This window comes from Acinonyx jubatus, chromosome D2, assembly GCF_027475565.1.
Source record: "Acinonyx jubatus isolate Ajub_Pintada_27869175 chromosome D2, VMU_Ajub_asm_v1.0, whole genome shotgun sequence".
NCBI classification, from domain to species: domain Eukaryota; kingdom Metazoa; phylum Chordata; class Mammalia; order Carnivora; family Felidae; genus Acinonyx; species Acinonyx jubatus.
Window position 1 is genome coordinate 13,862,769 of NC_069393.1, and position 23,031 is coordinate 13,885,799.

General features: G+C 44.2%; 1 protein-coding gene across 4 annotated transcripts in view; it reads left to right on the plus strand.

Moving 5' to 3' along the window:
- Nucleotides 1–23,031, plus strand: part of PRKG1 (protein kinase cGMP-dependent 1) — a 1,240,511-nt gene that overhangs the window by 1,007,451 nt on the left and 210,029 nt on the right. For all 4 annotated transcript variants that reach the window (XM_027049866.2, XM_027049865.2, XM_027049867.2 and 1 more), the window contains exon 6: nt 16,355–16,432. In XM_027049866.2, the coding sequence (XP_026905667.1) occupies nt 16,355–16,432 (78 nt within the window). The remainder of the gene's footprint in view (nt 1–16,354; nt 16,433–23,031) is intronic.

Genomic DNA, 23,031 nt, shown 5'->3' on the forward strand with positions numbered 1-23,031 from the left:
CTGGCTCTCTGGGATCTGGCGCTGGTTTAAATACTTCTCTCCCCCCACCCCCTCCATCCCAGTGCCAGATAACTTTTTCCTTGTATGCTTGGCATCTGCTGTTCTGTCAGCCTGGAATGTTCTTTTGCTACCATCTCTACTTAGAGAATACAGTTCTCTACTATCCTTCCCTTGATTCTCTGAAGAGAAAGCCCTTCTTTACCATAGCACGCTTTTTTTTTTTTACGATGGCAGCATCTAACTTCCAAATTTTGTTCTTTGCCATTATTTGTAGTCTTATGTCAAAATGAGAACAGAGCCCATATGTCTTTTTTTATCTTCTGTCTCCAACTGTAGCCACCACAATGCCTTATGCCAACAAGGGCCACAATAAGCATTTGTTGAATTAAATGAACTTGAATTTGTGTTAAAGTACCACGTTAAAGATATTTTTAAAGCACAAATATCTTTGCAGCTCCTGGCTGGCTCAGGCAGTTAAACATAAAACTCTTGATTTCAGCTCAGGTCACGATCTCACAGTTCATGGGTTCAAGCCCTGGGTAGGGCTCTCTGCTGACAGCATGGAGCCCGCTTGGGATTCTCTCTCTTCCTCTCTCTTCTCCTACCCTGCCCATGCTCTCTCTGTCTCTTTTAAAAATAAATAAATAAAAATTTAAAACACAAATATCCTTGACAGAAAACACGTTCAGCTTGCAAAATCATTACTAAATTAGTATTACTAACACATATTTTATAATTTACAAAGGCCTTCCAAATATAGGAACTTAAATCATTACGAGGAGCCCTCTGGATAGTTAGTAAAAACCTCATTATTATCTCCATTTTTCAGATGAGGGATCAGAACTAAAAACAATTATTTAGCTCTTTCTAGCATCTGCAGAATAATTACGTAGCAGCCACAATCCTAAGCACATACCGGAATCTTTTTATTCTCTGAAAGCATGAGATGGAATACACAGGTATTTCTAACAGGTGCTTAGAAACTTTTCACCCTCCAAAAATGAGCACCCTCTCTTGCTTACGTGCTCTCTTTCTAAAATAAACAAACATTAAAAAAATAATAAAATAAAATTCAAGATTTCAAATTTGGGTTGTGTCTAAGTAGTTTGTTTTCCTAGAAATATTACTACCAGCATGACCTTCTTTCCTTCCCTCCCTCCCTCCCTCCCTCCCATCCCTCTATGTGTCTTTCCTTTCCTTTCCTTCTCTTTGTGTTCTTTCAAGTAAAGGACACCAATTCCCTATAAGATTTGTAGGAGGCTCATCTGTGAGCCTAAGTTTTCTCAAGCAAACTTGAGTTCAGATTGTGCCTCTAAAGTTCCCTTGCTGGGTAATCTTGGGGAAGTCACTCAGCCTGTCTCAGCTTCCATTTTGTCCTAGTAAAATAGAGACTATAAGACCTCAGTGAGTCACTGTCCTAATTGGAGATATCCTTCTCACATTGCTTGCACATAGTAAGCCTTGAATGAATAGTAGCCATTTTTTTTCATAATGTGAGTTAACACTGGAATGTAAAAGTACGTGTTTATAGTTACTGTGAAATATTGGCTCATATTGTGGTCAGGAGAATTAGTAGAATTTTAACTGATAATTTCTTTTAAAAACGACCTCTTTTTCTCCATTGTTGGAAAAGAAGCCCGTGGAAGGCAGCCTCCATGTCTGTGGCTCCATTTAAATGCAGACAAGTTAGCCACGTGGATTTCAAAGCAATCTGGTTCTGTAGACCTGTGCTCTCAACATGGGTTGAATTAGACACACTTTTATGAAGTGGGTTAAAGCTCTCTACGTGTTGGGGTGGCGATGGTTCTAGCTTTCTTTTTAGTAGTGGATGCCAGCAGAGATACTGTGATATACCCCATGGGTGCAGGGGGCGAAAGGTAGTAGCCGGTAAGGCAGGACCTTACTCAAGGTCTAAGGATGGTTGCCAGGGTACTGTTACCTTGATAGAGTTTATCATACGTAGGATGTAGACTCCATCCTGGCAGGAAAAGAAACCGGGTCTTAATTCATATTCAGTATACTGTATTTTTTTAATGTTTGTTTGTTTATTTTGAGAGGGAGAGTATGTGAGGGGAGAGGCAGAGAGAGAGGGAGAAAGAATCCCAAGCAGGCTCTGTGCTGTCACTGCAGATCCCGACACAGGGCTTGATCCGATGAGCTAGGAGATCATGACCTGAGGTGAAATCAAGACTCAGATGCTTAACCGACTGAGCCACCCAGGGTACTTTTAGTATAATATACTGGTGTCACCCAAGACCAATATATAGACCCAAATGCCATTCTGGTACATTCCAGTCTGTGGGGGTCTCCTCCAGATGTGGGACTGTAACACACACATCTCAGAATCAGACTCCATCCTCCTGATGACAAGACACCTGAGAAGAACACACTGGAATGACAATGTTTCCTGTTCACTTAAAGCCAAGGAAGTGGCTCATCCAAAAGTGTAGTTCATTCAAGTGGCCGAGGCTGATAAAACACACCTCGTGACAACAGCACACCTCTTTCTCTGGTGACCAAGAGGGCTGTCACCCTCCAGTCTCCAGTCGCTTACTTGTGGACATGTTGTTCACATGTGTTTCTCTGAACCTCGTCTGTGCTCTTTTGCTAAGTACACACTCCTCATAATGGAGGTGTTTTCCTCAGTGGTGTCCACACACGTTTTAGCTCTGTAGGAGAGGCGAAAGTTTTCCTCAGGCCTCTTAAGGTTCCTTACTGGGTCTGAAAATTAAACCAACAAAGACAGATTGATGGTAGAAGAACATACAAATCTATTCAATATATGTTTTACTTGGCATGGGCGCCTGCATATGGAAATTGGGGCCCAAAGAAACCACTAGACTGGAGTATTTTTATGGTAGGGTGGATGAGGAGCGGAGAAATAGGATAGCTCAAAGATTAGGAGGTAAGTGTAGGAAACTCAGAGAAACTTAGCAAGGCCTGTTAGGATCCTTCTCAGGATCCCTTTGTCTTCAAAGATAAGGATCCTCCTTTCCTTCGGGCAATGGGGAAGGCACCTGTCACATGAGGATTTTGTAACCTGATTTCAGGGGAGAGGGCAGGGCAACCTTCCTGCTTCCGCTGTTTTCCCAGACTCCTTCAGCTTGAAATACTCCATATGTCATACTGAACTCAAGGAGCCCTGTTTTGTGGTGGCCTGTCCCGAACCTTTAATCACCACTAGGCTGTTCCCAGCCAGGCTCTCTTGCCTAGGAAACAGTCTCCCTTCCAGTTCTAGGCTGATTTGGTTACTTTATTTTCTTGAGGCTGTCACCACAACTACCATTACCAGCAATGATGTTCGTTCTGAATCCAGAAACCTTAAAATACATGCGCAGCAGGGGCTAGCGAGGGATACGAAGGTGGGAGAGTGTTTCCACAGCTTCTGTTCAGGGGGCTTGCACAAGTTGTTATCCCCTCGAAATACTGTTGTACCAGTTAGTACAAAACTTTTGCCAGGTACCCCTGACCTAGCTCGTTGCTGGGGCCCCTAAACGTCCCATGATCCAGGACGTTCGCAGTGCTGTGCTCCAGCACATGTCCTTTCTGATTGGACAGTGCATTTAAAGAACGAGTTATTAGATGTTGTGTGCATCGCTTTGGTGTTAGTTCTAATAAACACTCTAATTTCACATTCTGGAAGAAGCATTTCTCCTTTCGTACCCTGGTTATAGGGCATACTGTGGAATAGAAAAGGGGACAGGATCTTAGATGATTGTATGACCCCAGCTCTGAGCAAGACCGCTCTCAAAACAGTCGAGATAGAAAGAAAATATCCTCAAGGCAGGAACCGCGTCCTTCAGTATATAAAGGGCCCTTCCCTCCCTCAGGTAGTCACATCCTCTTCACTTTCTCTTCTTTCTGTCCTCGGTGACTCCAGATACCCTTCAAATGGAATAGCGTCTTCGCAAAATGTTTATCTTAAAAGCCCAAGGAAGTAAAATGTTGAATGAATTCCACGTACTTCTGACTCGCTCTACTCTTTTTGTTACAGGGTTCATACCTTTAGGAGTACTGTATTCTACTTGAAACTGCAGATGGTGACTCTGAAACCATAAATTGAATGCTTTCCTGTGACACATTTCATAATCTGTCCCGGCAAACAATTTCCAAGTTCTGCCAAAGCTAATTGCCTTTATAGATCAAATTGTTAAGTCTGAGTTACAGTTTAATTACGTGGGATGAGAATGTGAGTTTGTCTACTCCATAAACAGTTTTGTTCTGTTGTGAAATGAATAGATTTGAAATGAAGCATGCCTTTTGGAGATTTTTGGCATTTTGTCTGCCTGCTGTGGTATCACTCACTCTTAGTCATTAAGTTGGATGGCTGTGTTCGCATCCAAAATCTGTCAAAGTAAAAACAGAGATTGAAAATCCGTTTGGAAAATGATGTCATTGACGGGCTCAGTTGAACATTAAATAGAACCCAAGCATTTTTGGAATTTCAGCTCAGGTTTTCCCTCCTGTGTCTGGTGTCCAGGGGGAGGATTCAGTTGGCGCAGGTGGTCACTGCTGTGTCAGCAGCTGCCTTTGAATCATAAACTCCGAAGGTATTCAAGAGGATTAGGGGATAATGATGTGGTCTGGCCAGCAAAGACAAAAGACGCAGACCTCAAGAATGTTTGAGATTCAGAGAAGGAAACCTATATTCACTGTCAGTTGAACAAAAACCTATGCGTGTTTATTGTACTGGGGGAAATGCTGAATGTTAGATTGGAATAATTGGGCACTTGGATACACAAAAATAAAAACGTAAATGACTGCATTTTGTCAGAATGCAGACGTGAGGTTGGGCGGTGTGGATTGGAGGTGGGGGAGAGACTGGAGAGAGGGAGAAGGCAAAGCAGTGAACTGAGGCAAAGTGCCATTTGGCGATACATCCTCTTCGAGAATATCCAGAACTTTCAACTTATACCCACTTTTTCGAAAGTGAAACAATTAAAAGCCCACTCAATATCAGTGTTTTTATTAATGATACCAAAATTCCTGAAGAACTAAGCATACCTGCCTGATCTGAAGGTGTTATTGCTTTTGTAAAGAAAGAAGAGTACTTATTTTGTCAAAGTAGTGTTTGGGTAATGAGAAATACATTTTATGTCAGGGCCTAGTATGCATATAAATATTCATAGACACACATTCAAAACTTTTATAAATTATAATGTCCTGGGGCTCCTGGGTGGCTCAGTCGGTTGAGCATCCAGCTTCGGCTCAGGTCATGATCTCACAGTTCATGAGTTCAAGCCCCACATCAGGTTCTGTGCTGACAGCTCAGAGCCTGGAGCCTGCTTCAGATTCTGTGTCTCCCTCTCTCTGCTCCTTCCCCGATCGACTCTCTCTCTCTCTCTCTCTCTCTCTCTCTCTCAAAAATGAATAAATGTTTAAAAAAACTTAAATTATACTATCTTTCTGTCATGTATTTTGACATTTCTGTTTCATTTCATTCAAAAAACAATTCTGCTTGGAATCCACTAAACGGGTTTCATGACCTCTTTAATGGATTGCACCGAGGACGGGGCACACAACAGATGCAGGAAAGGCTTTCCTTGGTCCCTTGGACTCCAGGACGATGCAAAGCTGCCAGTAACTCCTGTTCATCATGGTGACAATCGTGTTCTTTTACGAAGCCACCTCTGGGCCCACTGCACTGCAGAGCATCTTAATTCTGACTCTAAGCCAGCCTCTTGGCTTGATACAAATTGGCAAAGTTATTAATTAATTTCCTAAGATAAGCTTACACTGTCCCAGGACTTCTCGCCCCAGGGATTTTATACCTGTTCTCTTCATCACTCTGGAAGCCGGTAAGAATCCACCTCAGTACCTTGTTAAGGCAAGGATGATTTACATGTCAAGACGTCCTCAGGATCTGACCATACAGACATACACACAGACCTGCTTGATAATTCTGTTCCCACCATGTCTACCTTACCCAATGTGGTCGGACCGATTTATAGATCAATCCTTGGGTTCCGGGTACAGTGGGCATCTCAGTGGAGGCAGGATCCTTCTAGCACCATCAAGGCAGATGGAAATGTAATGCTTCAAGTAGTAAGGACAGAGCATAAGTCCCTGGTAGTTGGAATAGATCATATTACCCTAAGGCAAAGTTCAGGGTGAAGGAGTTTGATAAACAGTGTCACAGGCAAGTGAGGAATGTTTCATCAAGGGCTGTAAGGACCTCGAGGAATGTGCCGTGGGACAGCTGCAGAGACGCAAATCCTCAGCCATGAAAGTGGCACAGATTAACAGTCATGGCCTCAGCTATTTGTGTCTTAAAGTGTCTTGGTGAACTAGGCTGGTGGTGTGGCTTGGGCAGCGAGAGGCAGGTTGTCTATCCAGAAGTCTGAGTTATATGTATTGATGAAAAAGCCACCTTTTCTACCTAAACTTGGGTTTCTTCCGAGGTGTCTGGGTTCTGTGGGGGACCTGTGAGTCCTCTAAGAGTGGAGTCCTTATTAAATCCTGCCATTCCCCCTCTCAGTGGCATGATGGTTCCTGGGGGCAGGGTGGGGACCTGTTGAACAACATGCTGTGCTGCCTCTCGACTTAGGGGCTGTGTCTTGGGTATCTTGGTGGCCCCAGTGCCAAATGCAATGTCTCATTCATAGAAGGCACAGATAAATGATAGTGCTTAAAATTAGTGAGTGACCAAATCTCTAACGGGGTCTCTGATGTGGACCCGATGTTCAGGCTTGGTGAAGGAGGATTCTACAGGTTAGTTTGAGCAGGCTTGGGGCCAAATTCTTGTCCCGCCCAAAAAGTGTGACAAAACACTGATGATAAATGAGGGATGTTCTTAGTGTAAGGCCAGGCGTGGCACTGAGGTAGAAAAAATTCTATAGTAGAGCGACCTATATTCCAGATGTCCAATTGGTTGGGACAGGATGATCGTGGTGTGCGGGAGGGGAGTTGTCAGAAAAATGTTCCGTGAGTCTACTTGTTCTTTTGGTGTTCTGGCTAATTTGTGAGTGGTAGTAGAAGGAAAGGGTAATTTTTCTTTGGAGGCTAGGAAGGAGAGTAAGGAAACGTTGTAACCGTAATGAGGTTAAATGTTAGCTAAGAAAATGCTTCATAACAGAACCTATCCCCTTGATAATTACTGTCCTGTGAGAGGAAGATGTCAATTTACGAAAATCTACACACACTAAAAATATTGTTGTCAGTTGTTGGTAGAGCATTAGTTCTGTGATGAAATCCATGGTGACCATGGAGTGAGGAGGAGGAGGAGAAAAGTCTAGTTTACAGGTGTGTTCGTTGATCATTTCCTCCCCCTCAGTTTTCACCCAAGACCAAACCACCAGAAATCAAGGATAACAATGTGGAAAGCGTATGTTCCTGTAATGACTAGCTGTCGGTCTTTCTTGTCACCGTAGGTAATCCCAGTCCAGACATCTCAAATGGGCACAATTTTACCAAATAGAGAAGTCTTGGGCCAAGAAATACTTTTTTACCTACCTAACTAGCATGTCTTCTGACTGATCAAGCTGTTTGGTGATCTTATTTTCCATTACGAGATCTTGTCTTTGAAAAAAAACTGAGGTATCAGGGACAGGGAAAAATTTATTTTGAGGACGTCACTGATTTAGGATCCAGAAAGGCAGATGCTAGCATTTTTAAGAAAGTTGTTTTTCTACTTGACATCATGCTCTTCCTCTAAGATACAACTATCTTCTGAAAAAAATGAGGCAGGAATCAAGACTCAAGATGTCTCGTGTCCTTGACTCACGAATTCTCCAACTGTCATTTTCTATTCAAAGCATTTATTAGATATTCAGGCAAGTAAAGGTGGTGCATACTTATTGTAGTGATTTTTCCAATCATTAGCAATTATTCTAGTGGTCTGTATTACATGACCCTTAATTGTTAGGACAGCGTCAATTAATAGATGTTCCATGTTTTAATAAAGAATGAAGGATAGCTCTTCAATAAACTCAAGTATGAAGCGAAATGATATGATATCTGACTGAAATGATTTAGGTGAGAATTGACTTCAGAATGATATATTGTGTTTTAGTTCACATGAACTAAGGTTCAGTGACAGATTAGGTGTTAGAGTTGGGGCTGAAAAGAAAATTGGCAGCTGGAGCACAGTATATCTAATATCCATAGTAGAGTCTGATGGAAAACTAAAAAATCCTGTGGATTCACCGGAGAGCAGCACCAAGGCCGTGAAGCACTGTATTGAGTGTCATCCAGAGCTTTTGCCGATATCAGCACGTATGGGGAGAACTTAAAGTCTAAGTGGACATTTACATATTAATGTGGAATTCTGAGAATCCAGAGACCTACATAGTAATGATCAAAGCTACCCCCCTTCTTTCCGGTAGCCAGGAGAAAACCGGCTTTGTCTAACTCGAAAAGTATTGCCTTTGGTATGACATGTTGTTTACATTTGGACATTTAGCTTACAAGTTGAATGCCTTTTCTGTGAACAATGCTAGCTAGGTAGTGTTCTAAGCAAAACAATGGCTATAATATAAAATCTCCTAAATCCTCTGAGTGGTAGGTAATGGAGGAGGGGTCGAGATAGCAAACAAAAAAGAAAGATAACTGCCAGTCATGAAGGGTGTGAGAGAAGGTCTTTCTCACAGGGGGCTCAGCTGTGCTGGGACTTGTAGTTGGGTTCGTCCGCAAGTAGTCACTAAATGCTGGGGCAGAAAACAAATGGTGGTGCAGGCCCATTTATGATAGTGGTCGGGAAAGGCCTTGTTGAGACTCAATGGCAAGAACAAGACATTGACAGGGACCTTGAGGATGGTGTTCTAGAGAACAAGATGTTGAGAATAACCTTGAGGACGGTGTTCTAGAGAACAAGACGTTGACCAGGACCTTGAGTATAGTGTTCTAGATACCGGCTCTACTGGGTGCAGATCTCTGAGGGTGGGTCCAGTCTGGTGAGTACAAGCTACAGAAAAAAGAAAAACAACAACAACAACAGAGTTTTTGAAACAGAACAAGTGTGGGTAAGACAGAAGGGGTAAGGACAGGAGGGCAGGTAGGAGCTAGAATGCAGAGAACTCTATATAGACCATAGGAAGTAGTTGATGTCAAACTGCATCCACCAAGAAACCGTTGGGAGTTTTTAAGCAGTAGAGTGATGTCAGCTGACTTGCTACTTGGGCCGTCACTTTGGTTAGAGAATCACAGACAGAATAGGGTGTGGGGTGCAGTGAGGGCCAGGGGCTGAGGCAGGGAGGTCAGATGGGGGTTGTTACAAAAATCCAGGACATCGTTTTGGCTTGGGCTAGGGGGTCAACAGTGGAGACAGCGAGAGGCAGCTGGGATTGGCTGTTGTGTTAGAGGTAGAGGCCTTGCTAAGGTGGCGATGGGTGGTTCTAGAAAGCTGGAGATTAAGCAGGGCTAATCTGGTGAGGAACCCCATTACAAAAATCATACAAGTAAGTACCGGCAAGCCCAGGAAAGAACAGTGAAATGAAGTGGTGTGGCCAGGGGTGTTTGGGGTGGGGGAAGGTTCAGGTGGGGAAGAGAAGGAGGTGAGAAGTGGTGGGGGGGAGTAGGGCATCCGGAGTGCTGGGGCCTGACAGGAGGGAGGGACTGTGGTGGTAGTTGAGAAGTGGACCCCAGAGGTGCAGTGAGGCTGGAGGACAGGGAGGCAGGAGTGACAGGAGGTTGGAACAGGGACACTGAGCAGACTATATGTGGTCTTGCAGGCCATTTTCAGGAGTTTGGCTTTTATCCTAATGACCGTGGAAACCTTCAAAGGAATCTGCTGAACTGCTCAGGTGGCTTCTTCTACCTTCTGTACTTTTCTGCAATTGAATTTGAAATAAGCAAATTGCAGAGCTGCAAAGTAACCTTCAAAAAACAATGAAACTGCTGGCATTTGATTGGCATAATTAGAGAGACTCTCAAGAATCAGCCTGCTTGGCCATCTTCCCCCTCAGGTGCGATCAGATGTCTCCAGGGAGCATGGCATCATTGACATTATCTCTTGCAAACTTGCACCGCCTTTGGCCACCATCCCTGAGGCCTTTCTGTGGATCCTGGGTTTTCCAGGCTGAGTCAGCCTGGAAATACACGTGGCACATGCCAGTAAAGGTAAACTAAAATCACTGATAGGAAAATTGTAGGTGTTGGGTGACAAAACCATGTCAGATGACGTCGGGAAGGTCATTAGATAATTTCCACAAATTAAATAAACAGTAGATGTTCCTCTCAAAGTGTCCACTCCCTGGGACAAAAGGATGCAAATCACGCAAGAGAGAGAGCATGGGGAGCCCGCCCCTGGGGGGCTCACTGGGGACCCTCAGGGGAAGCTACTCAGGGAAGACAGCGCGGTAAGGGAGACAGAAGACGGGGGTCTAGTGCCATGATTTGACTCCTGGATTTGGAACACCACTATGCTGTTTGGTGACTCAGTACCTTCCCACTTGCTGGTTGTGGTTGGGTTTTCTGGGGCTTACATCTGGGGAGCTGTGAGCAATCTCTTTGTTTGCCGTTGCAAGGGACTTGGACACATCTGTTCTTTGCAACCTAGGAAACACTGGTTATTGTCCACACCAAATGACCCAGCCACAGGTGGAGGGGGGCAGGTAGAGCTTCATGGCTCGTCCTTCCCTCCCATCTCCACCACAGGCCACATCGGGGCATGGATAGAGAGTCACCTGCACTGAATGCTGCACTGAATGCCTCTTGGTGATGGTGGGACCTTGGGCCAGTCATTGAAGCCATTTGCTCCAGTTCCCTAATGGAAGCCCTCCTGGGGTTATTGTGAAATTGCCCTGAGATGAGGGCCGCAAGTGCGCATTACCCTGTATGAGAGATTGAGAGCTGCCTGGGCTGTGTCCTGCACTGTCCCCTCACCTCTCCCTTGGGACCGTAAAGGTGGGGAGGTAGCTGCTGGCAGGATGTCAACTCCAGGACCAGCCAGAGTCAGAGCTGCCAGGAGCAGGGGGGAGCCCAGCGCTGGGATCTGGTCTGGGTTATGCAGGGCTGTGTAACAAACCACTCCAAAGCGTAGCTGTGTAAATAAGAACCATTTTGTTACGTGGATTAGGTTCCTTGGGTTAGGAATTCAGACACTATCGGGATGGCTTATCTCCGCTCCATTACATGTGGGACTTCAAAGGGGGACAGTCAGGTGCTGAGACTAGACCCAGCTGGGAGTCTCCTACACTCTTGTGTCTCCCTGCAGTGAGGGGACTTGGGGACCAGGTGTGGGTGGCGCTATGAGCCAGATCCCCTGCACATCGCCCCAAGGTGTGGCTCTCGCTTCTCACAGCCTGCTGTGGCTTTCGGGATGGAGACCCCTGAGAACCAGGTGGAAGCTTTCTGAGATAACCTTGGAAGTCATGCGGCATGGCTTCCACACAGGCTGGTACAGAAGAGCTGCTAAGGCCACGGGTTTCAAGGGGAGGGAAGTGAGGCTCCAGCTCTTGATGGGAGAATGGCAAAGGCACCACACAGAGCAACTTGTGGCCTGGAACCTATTCAGTGGCCATCTTGGGGAAATACAACCTGTCCGAGAATTGAAGCATCTCAAGGCTGGGAGATGCCCTGAAGTTCACCCTGAGGCATCCTTGGGCGCTGCCCTCAGTCTCTTCTGCAGTGGCTTGGCCACCACTCACCCCATCTCTGCTGACGTGTGCTCCGTACGTGGTGCCCTTGCCCACTGGGTGGCCCATTCCACCTTGGAGATGCTTAGACCTCTATCCACTTCCTCCTTGTACTGAAGTGCCCACTGAGACCCTTGATCTCTTCCCCTTCATTTTCTCTCTTTCTCTCTGTCTTCTCTCTCTCTCTCTCTCTCTCTCTCTCTCTCTCACACACACACACACACACACACACACACACACACTCCAGAAGGTCACCCGGGGAGGCTGCTTCCTTCTGCTTCACCACAGTTCAGAGAGGATTTGAAGACCACTAGTGTGACTTGAGTCTTTTCTTCTCACAGCCTAGTGTCTCAGCATTACCCGTCCCCCTTCTGCACCCACCCCCGTCTCAGTCCTGGCATTGCAGTGACTGCTTGGGTTGCTTCATGAAGCAGACACCCTTTGGGCTCCTCTGCAATCCCTCCTTCCCATTTTCCCATGGTTAGGGATTTGCTTCCACTTGAAGGGTTTTCTTGTCAGCACCATGGGGTGACGTTGAGTCATGAAAACCATTTAGAAGAATCCCATTCGTCTTGTTGGGAACTCATTTAAGAACAGACATGTGGCTCAAAGGAGACTCATGGGGACGGTTGCCAGGGTTCTGGCCCTCCATCCCCAAAAGGAGTTGTGGGATGAGAGGCTGCCCCTCTTGGCTCTGACCCCGTCCCCGTTCCTGGAGCAGTGGACCCGTGTGGTGGGGGCAAACCAGCAAAAGGGAAAGAGCCCTCGCTGTGTGGGGCACAAAGCATCCTTACCGTGTAAAGCCATTTACTTGATAAGTATTGAGCGAACACCCAGGTGGTCTTCTAGGTGCAAGGGGGAACAGCAGGGAAAACACAAATTCCTTTGTGGAGCTGACATTCTAGAAGAAAAGGTGGTTCAGAAGAGACTGATATGGTAAACGTGGGGCTGATGCCTTCTGCTTGCCCACAGGCTTACTTTTCACTTTTCCTGGGTCCTTCCATCTGTCCAGAGGCTGATTTGAATTGGGAGGGCTCCACTGTCTCCTGACTTCCAGCTGACCCCAGCCAACAGGGAGCCCCAGCGGGATACCAAAGGGTAGAGAAGAGAGAGAGCAGTCTCTCTGGGGCTGCCGGTGGATCCTTCTTTATCAGAAGGATTGGTTCCAGCTCTCGGTTTACTTTACCTTCGGCATGCCTTGATGCCCTCGCTTCTGCCCGTCAGCCCTCTGCTAACCTTCTTCTCCTGAGATAGCTCCTTCTGAGCTATGCGGTGTGGAGGGGCATCTCAGGCAGAGGACAGAGCCTACACGGAGGCGCTGAGATGGGCCCGAGTGTTCAAGGAACAGCAAGAAAAGTGGTGTGAATAGAGCAGGCATAGTGCGAGGGAGGGAGGTGGGTGGTGGGGCCAGCGAAGGAAAGGAGCAGAAGCCGTTAGTACCTTGCAGCTTCTGTGGGGCCCCGTGCACATGGGGGCAGATGGGCTGACTGTGTGTTAACAGCATCGCCTGGCTGCTAGGTAAGAAGGGGGACCAAGGGGTCGGGTAGGAGTGGATATCCCAGTTAGGAGGTGACAGGGCAGGAGAACATGGCGACTGGAAAAGCACACTGAAGAGTCACTGAGTTCTGGGTGTAATCTGAAGGTGGAGACCGTGGGCGTATTAACAGAGTAGTTGTGGGCCTACAAGACGGAAGAGTCAAACGGGACTCCAAGATGATTGGACAAGTACCAGGAAAGGTGCTTGTCATCAATGATGGAGAAAAGTCACGGAGAGGCAGGGCTGGGAGACGGTCGGGAGCTCCGTCTCATGCATGTGAAGCGTGAGGTCTGTGGGAGACTGTGTTTCAGCAGCCCTGATACACCCCATCTCCTAAGGTTCTTACCCCTGTGCAGCCCCCTCCTCTTGCATCTGGGGCCTGCTTGAACCCTCTGAGTGTAGCACAAGTGATCCAGGACCTGTTCCCAGGCTGGGCCTTGGGAAAGCCTGGCACCTTCTGCTTTTGCACCCTTGGAAGCCAGCCACCATAGAAGAAAGGAACTCTCCCCCAGATCACCATGCTGTGGAGGAGACTAGGCATTCCCCCCAGAGAGGCCTGCGTGGGCCAGGGCAGAAGCTGACAGTCAGAGGCCTGCCCCCAGCTAGTGACCGGCTCCAAATGCTCACCACAAGCGTGAGGCCTTAGACCTTGCAGGGATCCAAGCCGACACTGAGGGAAGCCAAAGAATGATCTGGTTCACACACACTACCAAGAGACATCATAAATTGCCGTTTCAGGTCCAGAAAACCATAAAAGATTTAGCTCACACATTCTCAACCGGGCACAGTTTTGCACACCCCACCACCCCTCCCCCCCACCCAGGGTAATAGGCAATGTCTTGTGACATTGTTGGTTGCCACACGGTTCACTTTCGGGATTTAAAGCAGCTCAGGAATCCAGGGGATAGAGCTGACAGTGACTGCTAGAGACCCAACAGCTGGCCAGGGCAGCTCCCACCCGCAAAGGATTATCTGCGTCAAGATGGCAGTGGTGTTGTCCCTGAGAAAGTCTTACCTTCGCACTTAGATATGTAGGGTAATACAGTATAAGTCACTGTGGCTTTCTGAAAGGAAAGGACAGTCACATGGGGAGGAACGTGCTGTTAAGGAGACAAGTAAAAATGAGCTCAGATGAGCTAAAGTTTCTTCCAGTTTTGGTGCTTTTTATTTGCATTTTTCTACCTTTTCCAAAATAACAGCGTTTCTGCTACCATTACATGGTCTCTTGTAAGCTGCAAATTCTCTTCTTTTCGGAGAGACTTTGTCCTGCTCGACAACGGTGACTTATCCTCATACTACTGTTGGGGCTCAAGAACCTTCTCCATGGGGAAGCCTGGGGAAAGTGTGAGGCTGGACAACAGACCGGACCCAAACCCTACCAACATGGAGTATGGCGTTTGCACCCTGGCTTGTTTGGGGGGGTTTCAAGAGGTTTCAGATTAGGAAGCAAGTGAGAAATATGACAAGAGGAAGATAAATGGAACATAATGTAACATCGCTGTTACTAAGGATAAAAATCTAGGCAATGAAATACACAAAAACATTGTTTCTCAGACACACTGGCCACATGTCACTGCTCAGTGGCCGCATGTGGCCAGAGGCTACTGTATTGGACTGTGTGCCTGTAGAATGTTGCACCATAGGAGAAACATTCAGTGGATGGTTACTACTCTGAGATTTTTGTCCTACCCCTCTTTGTATCATCAGTGCCTAGAACCGGGCCGGACTCGGAGGCACTCAGGTATGTTGCTGAGATCGAGGCATTTTTTTTTTCAAAATCTGCATGTTGTAAAGACCTTTTCTTTCCCAAACAACAAGTCATGACAGTGGAGCGTGGGTAGCTTCTTACATGAAGTAAATCAGTTGAAGAATATGTACTCTATAATCCTATTTTTATAACTTGTTACGAGTAAAAAGAAAAAAAAGGAAAATTAAGTAATACGTTAATTTTCTAGATATACGAAAGAAGTTATGGCTGTTCTCACGGTCAGGTACTAACAAAAGGCGGTTGTAAGAGTGGATGGGAGCACCTGGGTGGCTCAGTTGGTTAAGTGTCTGACTCTTGGTCTTGGCTCAGGTCAGGATCTCATGGTTTTGTGAGTTCGCGCCCCACGTCCGGCTCCGAGCTGCCAGCACAGAGCCTGCTTGGGATTCTGTCTCTCCCTCTCTCTATGCCCCTCCCCCACTGTGCATTAGCAGTCTCTCTCTCTCAGAATAAATAAATAAACATTAAAAAAAGAGTGAATAGACAGTAGCATTAAGGAACATGGTAGTGAAGTACATAAGGACAAATCACAGTCGTTGGCCTGATGGATACCCCATGTAAGCCATGAAATCTGTTTCCTAGGGAGTGCGTAAAGTACGTTTTCTTTCCCCAAATACGGCTCCCTTGCTGAGCCGCAGAGAGGAGTGTCGCCAGATGGCACAGTGTCATTTTTCTGTTACGGCTCCTGACCCAGCAATATACCTTTTCCCACCTCGCCTTATAGAAATTACTTTTGTTCATGGCAGGAGTAATCTTCACCCTGGGAACGGACCTAGTGACTGTGTCCAAATCTGAGCTCTGACACACTGAGTGATGACCCTTTTGCAGCCTTACTTTGCTCTTCATTTGGTAGCTGATGAGATCCCAGATGCTGGACCAGAATTCAGTCCATAAAATGAAGACATTCCATTTGACAGGGGCAGAATCTAAATGACCGAAGCAAGGGTGTGAAAGCATGAGGCAGTGCCTTCAGACTCACCCTAAGACCATGTAACCCACAGTGAAAATCAATCTGGTTTCCAAATGAAGATCTTTAGATGCCACAGTAATTTCTTCAAAAAAAGTGGGGGAAGGGGAGGGGAGGGTATCATCATAAAAATACTAAAACCCAAACGAGAATGACAAAATAAAAAGACCAGTTTAATTAGCAGCTCTGCTGTTTTATTTCATGCTCAGTCGATGGGAGAGAGAATATTGTTATCAAACTATTAAAATGAATGGATTTAAAGATCGGAATATAATCACCCAGAAAGATGGCATTCACGAAACAGTTTTAAACGCGAGCATGGTAAACCTGATTTCTTTCTGATTGTTGTGCTCATTCACTGTTACTCTTAAATCCTGATCGATTCTTGGCTTGGGGAAAATTCCATCAGGGTGAATGCATCCCTGCAGAGCTGACATCTGAAGAGGTTGAGCTGTTTGTGATATTACTCCCTCCTTCATGTTTTTTTTTCTGTTACTGTTTCTGTTTTGCAGACCCACTATGAGAATGGGGAGTATATCATCAGGCAAGGTGCCAGAGGGGACACGTTCTTTATCATCAGCAAAGGCACGGTAAGCCCTCGAGCACCAAAGGGGGCTGCACGGTGGGGCGGGGCCTGGGGAGCATCGATGACCCCTGGAGGAGCATGCGCCCGGGGGTGTGAGCTGTTCGAGCTTTTCCATCTTCTGAAACGGATAGAGAAACTTTTGAGAAAGGACCTCCCAAAAATGGTCCTGGAGGAAGAGAAGTAGAACTCTGAAGACCAGAAAATAACCTGTGTTCTATAATTTAATAACCATGATGCTGGATGCCACTGATATGTCTGCATAAATGGGAAGATTTCCATCATTTAAATTATATAGTTAAGCAAGAGACAGACTGAAGTGACTTTAGAAATTCTCAACAGGAGGGGCGCCTGGGTGGCGCAGTCGGTTAAGCGTCCGACTTCAGCCAGGTCACGATCTCGCGGTCCGTGAGTTCGAGCCCCGCGTCAGGCTCTGGGCTGATGGCTCGGAGCCTGGAGCCTGTTTCCGATTCTGTGTCTCCCTCTCTCTCTGCCTCTCCCCCATTCAGGCTCTGTCTCTCTCTGTCCCAAAAATAAATAAACGTTGAAAAAAAAAAAGAAATTCTCAACAGGAAAAAACAAAAACAAAAATGAAAAGTTCCATCTCATCATTAGAAGCAGTAACATAGCTATGGTAGAACACCAGGGCTTTAAAATCAGATGGTCCAGGGACTCCTGGCTCAGTCAGCTGAGCATCCAACTCCTGATTTCAGCTCAGGTCATGATCCCCAGGTTAGTGAGATCGAGCCCCGTGTTGGCCTCCATGTTGAGCTTGGAGCCTGCTTGAGATTCTCGTTCTCTCTCTCTCTCTCTCTCTCTCTCTCTCTCTCTCTCAATCTCTCTCTCTCTCTCTCAATCTCTCTCTCTGCCCCTCTCCCCTGTCCATGTTCTCTCTCTCTCAAAAAATAATAATAAAATGAAATAAAAATAAAATAAATGGCCCAAGTCTGACTCCCCCTATAAAACTTATCAGTCTCAGTATTCTTAGGCAAGTTGCTTGGCACCCAGAACATCAAGGATATAAGTATACTCAGGTTTTATTATGTCTTCATAAAGAAATTTTCAGTGGATACTTCTTAATATCCATTAAAAGTGATGTTACAAGGGAAAGGATAAACCTATTAAACAGGATCTATCAAAAGTGATAAATTATAGGGGAAAGGATAAATATGGGGTAGACAAAGGATATGAATGAAAAATCATAATTTATGCCTTTGTATTAACTTTGAAGCATTAGAAATCTACTTCAACTTGTATTTAAAAACTAATCAATTAAGTGAATTGGAAAGTGGCAACTTAGGCAGATGTATGCTCTAACACTCTAAAAATACCTTACATTTCCTTTCATCAGTGAAGTCATAACCTTTTTGCTTCATCATAAGGGATCCTTAAGAGGAATTTGTACGTACTTAGCGATAGGGAAGGAAATGCCGGTGGAAGGGAATGTATACACTAGTTCTCCTTTTACTAATTGTTATCTTGAAATGTAAATAAGTTTAGGGGTGCCTGACTGGATTCAGTGAGTAGAGCATGTGACTTGATCTTAGAGTGGTGAGTTCGAGCCTTGTGTGGGGCACAGAGCTTATTTGAAACGTAGATTAAAATTTTGTGTATTCTAATGTTTTAATGTTTATTCATTTTTGAGAGACAGGGCATGAGTGGGGGAGGGGCAGAGAGACAGGGAGACACAGAATCGGAAGCAGGCTCCAGGCTCCGAGCCGTCAGCACAGAGCCCCACACAGGGCTCAAATTCATGACGTGAGATCGTGACCTGAGCCGAAGTCGGATGCCCAACCGACGGAGCCGCCCAGGCGCCCCAATGAAAATTTGTAAATGAAGAAGCGATTTCTAAAATGTAAATAAGTTTGTTTCTTCTAATTGAACAAATACGACCGACTCTCGTACTTTATGGCTCATGTGAAAAAAAGGAAAGCGATTTACAGACCCCCAGTGAACAGGATATGTGAAAGATTATAAATCTTGCTGGGTCACAGTTTAGATAATCCTCTCTGAAACGATTTTGACTCCAGAACGTGTCCGACTTTACACCAGTGACATGTCACACTAAAGCGAAGATGGCACCGGCTGTGTTTGTATCATACCTGTTCTGTTGGCTGATCGCAGAAAGCCTGGGACGGACATAGATGTCAGGTGCCAGCATCTTGAGGACATCAAGAAATGACATGTCCGACCACAGTTACAGTGAAAACTGTGTTCTGAATGGCCCAGTGTCAGAGGCTAAGAAACCTTAACATTTTGTGGTTTATGTATAAATTATTGGAGCTTTACCATTTACTGTTTTATTTCTTAACATTTACCAAAGAATCAGGAGAAATTGAAAATCCTCATGGATATAAATGATTCAGTAGGCCACAGGGGGACTTTTTTGTCCCGACAGTCTGGATTAATTTTTTTTTTCTTTACCATTTTGCTAATCCTTTGCTCTCATGGGATGATACATTTATCCATTTGTGATGAATTTCTGACAGACTTTTGTGATTACCCCATTACTGCAAATACCTAGCACTACCTAAAGGAACCTGTGGTTTGTAACCAGTTTGAGTTTGAAACAGGTGCATTAGTGGTGCTACTTTATGAGTTTTGTATTATGCATAAACAGAAATAACAAGGAAATGACACCGCAGGAGCCCATTCCCTTGGCAATATTTCAGAGCACCATGGGGATCCTGGGAGAGAAGTAGAAAGAATATGTTAGACTCTTTTGACACATTCAAGATGTTTTCTAAACCAGCCATAGATTTTTCCATAACTAGTTTTTCATGTCCTGCAACTTAGCTGCTATGATTTTTAATCACATTAATTATATGATTCTTAAGATATGATATTAGTGTATTAATTATACTAATTCTTGTATGCATGTATTGGAATCAGTATATAAAATCCTGAGGGGCAGGAGTTGAACCCGCTTACATCCCAGTGGGATGGAACAGGAGAGAAAAGTAACAAGAGCCTTCAAGTAAGCAGGCCAATAGGTTGCAGAATTGAAATTTTCTGAATCTCTATGCTTTGCTTTAGGTATACAGATGTAAACTTGTTTTCTCATGTGTTTAAAAAATTACAAAGGGTAGCCCTTGCAAAGATCGTTTCCCTGTTACCCCTGAACTGGCTTTTCCTTAGAGCATGTCATAAGACACCCACAGGCAGCTAGAGTTACAAGTGGATTCCCCCCACTCAAGACATTCATTTAAGTGTAAGGCTTTTTATTTTCCCATGAAGCACTTGCACACAAAGGGAGAAACTCTGAAATACGTGTTTTTCCCCCGTTAAACCTCCACAAACTGATTGTTCTACACCTTGAGCAAAATGCTTATAGTGATGTCTACAGTACTTGTTGCTGCCTCTTCTAGAAGCTGAGTTAGTTCTCTGTATATTCTAGTTGCCTGGAAACATGACGTTCCTTTCCACCCAAACTTGAACTATAAAATATCAAAGAATTCACAAAGGAGCAGTGAAAACTATCTTTGCCCAAATTTTGTGCGTATGGCCCTGTAGCTGTGTTACATCAAGAATTGAACTCTCTCCAGAAGGAAGTTGAGCCAAGATTGAACAGGACTGTTAGGCAAAACTTCAGAGTTGCAGTAATGATTCAAATACAGTTTGATTTTCTGATTCTGTTCAACATATCTAATATGCTACTGTTAGAAAAAAATGTGATTCAAAAACTCTTGTCCATTAAATGCCATTTAAAACCGGATGGCTTTGCTTAGAATTAATTGTTTGAGCGTGTTGCGTAAACAAATTGGTTTATCATGATGTTTGATGTTGTTGAATATGGAAATTATGGAAATTTTATTTGTATATGGGTACGTAAGAGTGAAGCATGAGAAGCTCTTCCTTGTAGATCAAGGACAAGATAAAATGAGCATTATCAGCACTTTTGTTCAATGTGCAACTGAACGCCACAATCATTACAGTAAGGCAAGAGAACTATCTGGAAGTCATGAGATAGAACAGTGATTATATAGGTAAATCTGGAAGAAACACATTTATATCTCTAGAAGAATTAATGAAATGTGTATGTGTGTATGTATGTACATAATGGGACATATATAATGGGATATATATATTCATATAATGGGATAATATGTAAAGTGAGGAAATGAACTTCAGCATTGTGTATTAACATGGGAGAATTGGAGAAATCTCAAATACAATACCCCCCAAAAGAAGCAAGTCGCCGAAGAATACATGTGGTATGCTTGCATTTTTATGAGGCTCAACAACAGGAAAATATCTGGTATTTATGCCTGGAATGAGTTGTGAGGGCACGCAGGCACACACATTATATTATAGACATTAGCAAGGGGATCATGACCATGAGATGCACGGCAGACATTTTGGGAGAGTGGGTTAGGACACGCGGTGGAGAGAGACTCTAATTTACTCCCATGTTACACAGAAGGTTCAATGATCAGATCCTACTCCTAGAAATCGTACGTCTTGACCACACTGAATTTAATTCATGGCTCAAAGAGTGCAGGCAAACTTCAAGCTCAGAAAAAACGTTCCTACCCTGTACGTGTCCCAAGCTAGCAGATACATTGCCTAAAGTGCCCTCATTCTCCTTCAGGAGGCATTTTGGTTTGGGAAGAACAGGGCCAAGTTTTGAGTGCTATGTGAGGAACACTGTTAGAAAAGAGAAATGCTTCGGTTTGGGGACCCCTTGGTTTCTATGGCCTGTTGGTCACACAGGTAGGAGAGTGATGACCTAACCCTTATTCTCCAGCTGGGTCTTTCCCATAAATCTGTAAATTCTAAGCTTCTTTTGGGTTTTTTACAGTAAACATTGCTTTGTTTATATAACCTGAATCTGTACTAAAACGTTTCGTGTTTTAAAATTGTTTATGATTAAACATGTTGGTTGAGTACACTGATACTGTTTATTGAAGTCTTCAGTATCAAAGATCAATTTTAGATGTCCCCCTAAAAATATCTCATTTTTATTTTGAGTTTTAATTTTGATTCTTAATTTTTAAAATATGCGTATGGTTTTAAAATAGAGTTTAAGGGCGCTTGGGTGGCCGAGTCGGTTAAGCGTCTGACTCTTGGTTTCGGCTCAGGTCATGATCTCAAGGTTCATGAGTTGGAGCCCCACGTCGGTCTCTGTGCTGACAGTGCGGAGCCTGGTTGGGATTTTCTCTCTCCCTCTTTCTCCACCTATCCTCCCCTGACATTCATTCATTCATTCTCTCTCTCTCTCTCTCTCTCAAAATAAATAAATAAACTTAACTAGTTTAAAAAACTCAAATCACTAGACCCCACATATGTCTTTCAGAAAACAAGTTAATACATAGGTAAGTGAAAACATTAGAACACACACTCTTATTTCTCTAGAAGGAAAAGAAGTTTCTGCTCTAAATAGCGTTTCATAGCAACAATGAAAGAGTGATAGTAGTGTTAAGGGGATATTTATTTTACAACCAAATGCATGAATTTCTGAAACATGAGTAGTAGAAGGAAGGGAGAAAATATGAGGAAAGTCACCAACCTTATTGAGCATTTACTATTAAGAGGATGCTTTTCACACGAGATTTCCTTATTTAATTCATACACGCACACACCCTCTTTTGAGATAACTCTCCCATTTTTTAGTTGAGGTGATGAGGTAACACGGGTCAGACAGACCAAGTATTACTGTCTTTAAGGCTCCATAAGTTGGGGCACCTGGGTGGCTCAGTCGGTTAAGCGTCCGACTTCGGCTCAGGTCATGATCTCATGGTTCGTGAGTTGGAGCCCCGCGTCAGGCTCTGTGCTGACAGCTCAGAGCCTGGAGCCCGTTTCAGATTCTGTGTCTCCCTCTCTCTCTGCACCTCCCTTGTTCATGCTCTGTCTCTCTGTCTCAAAAATAAATAAACGTTAAAAAAAATTTTTTAAAAGGCTCCATAGGTACTCCTTTCCCCTAGCATTGTGGGTCATAAAGTACTTTGTGGTTTAAAGGAAAATAATAAGTAATATAGGCCAACGTTAGAGAGGCTGTCTCTGCATATTTAACTTTCTCTATCCTAACTTATTTTTTTTTAGAATTAAAGATGCAAATGTCCATGCCTGATGTCTGCATATTTAGAATGATTCATTATATGTAAAAAGAAAAAGTGTAGAAATTGCAACTTTAAAGGAAAGCTTTTCTTCTTGTTCTTTGACCTGCTTATCTTTTCACATATATGGATTATGCAGATAGGGTTTTCTTCACACTTATCATATAAGCAGAAAGTGGTCTATTCAATAGGTGGCCCACTTTTTATGCCTCTGTTCCTGCATTTCAGTAACATTTTTGTAAAGATATTTCAAAATCCACTGAAATCTTTCCATGCCTTGCATAAACCTGGCATTTCAAATTTTTAATTTTTGTTGTTGTTAACCACAAGACAAATGTACAATTATATAATGTATCTTTATATCTAATTTTGAACTAATGATCTTTTAGTATATTACACCTTAGTTCATGCCTTGTTTTTAATAGTCAGGACTGAAAGATAGTTTTGTTGCGTTGCCTATTTATTGTATAGTTGAGAAAACTGAGGTTCAGAAATAAAACAATGGATCCATGTCTGTCAAAGTTTGATCTATGGAACATTTGTATCTAAG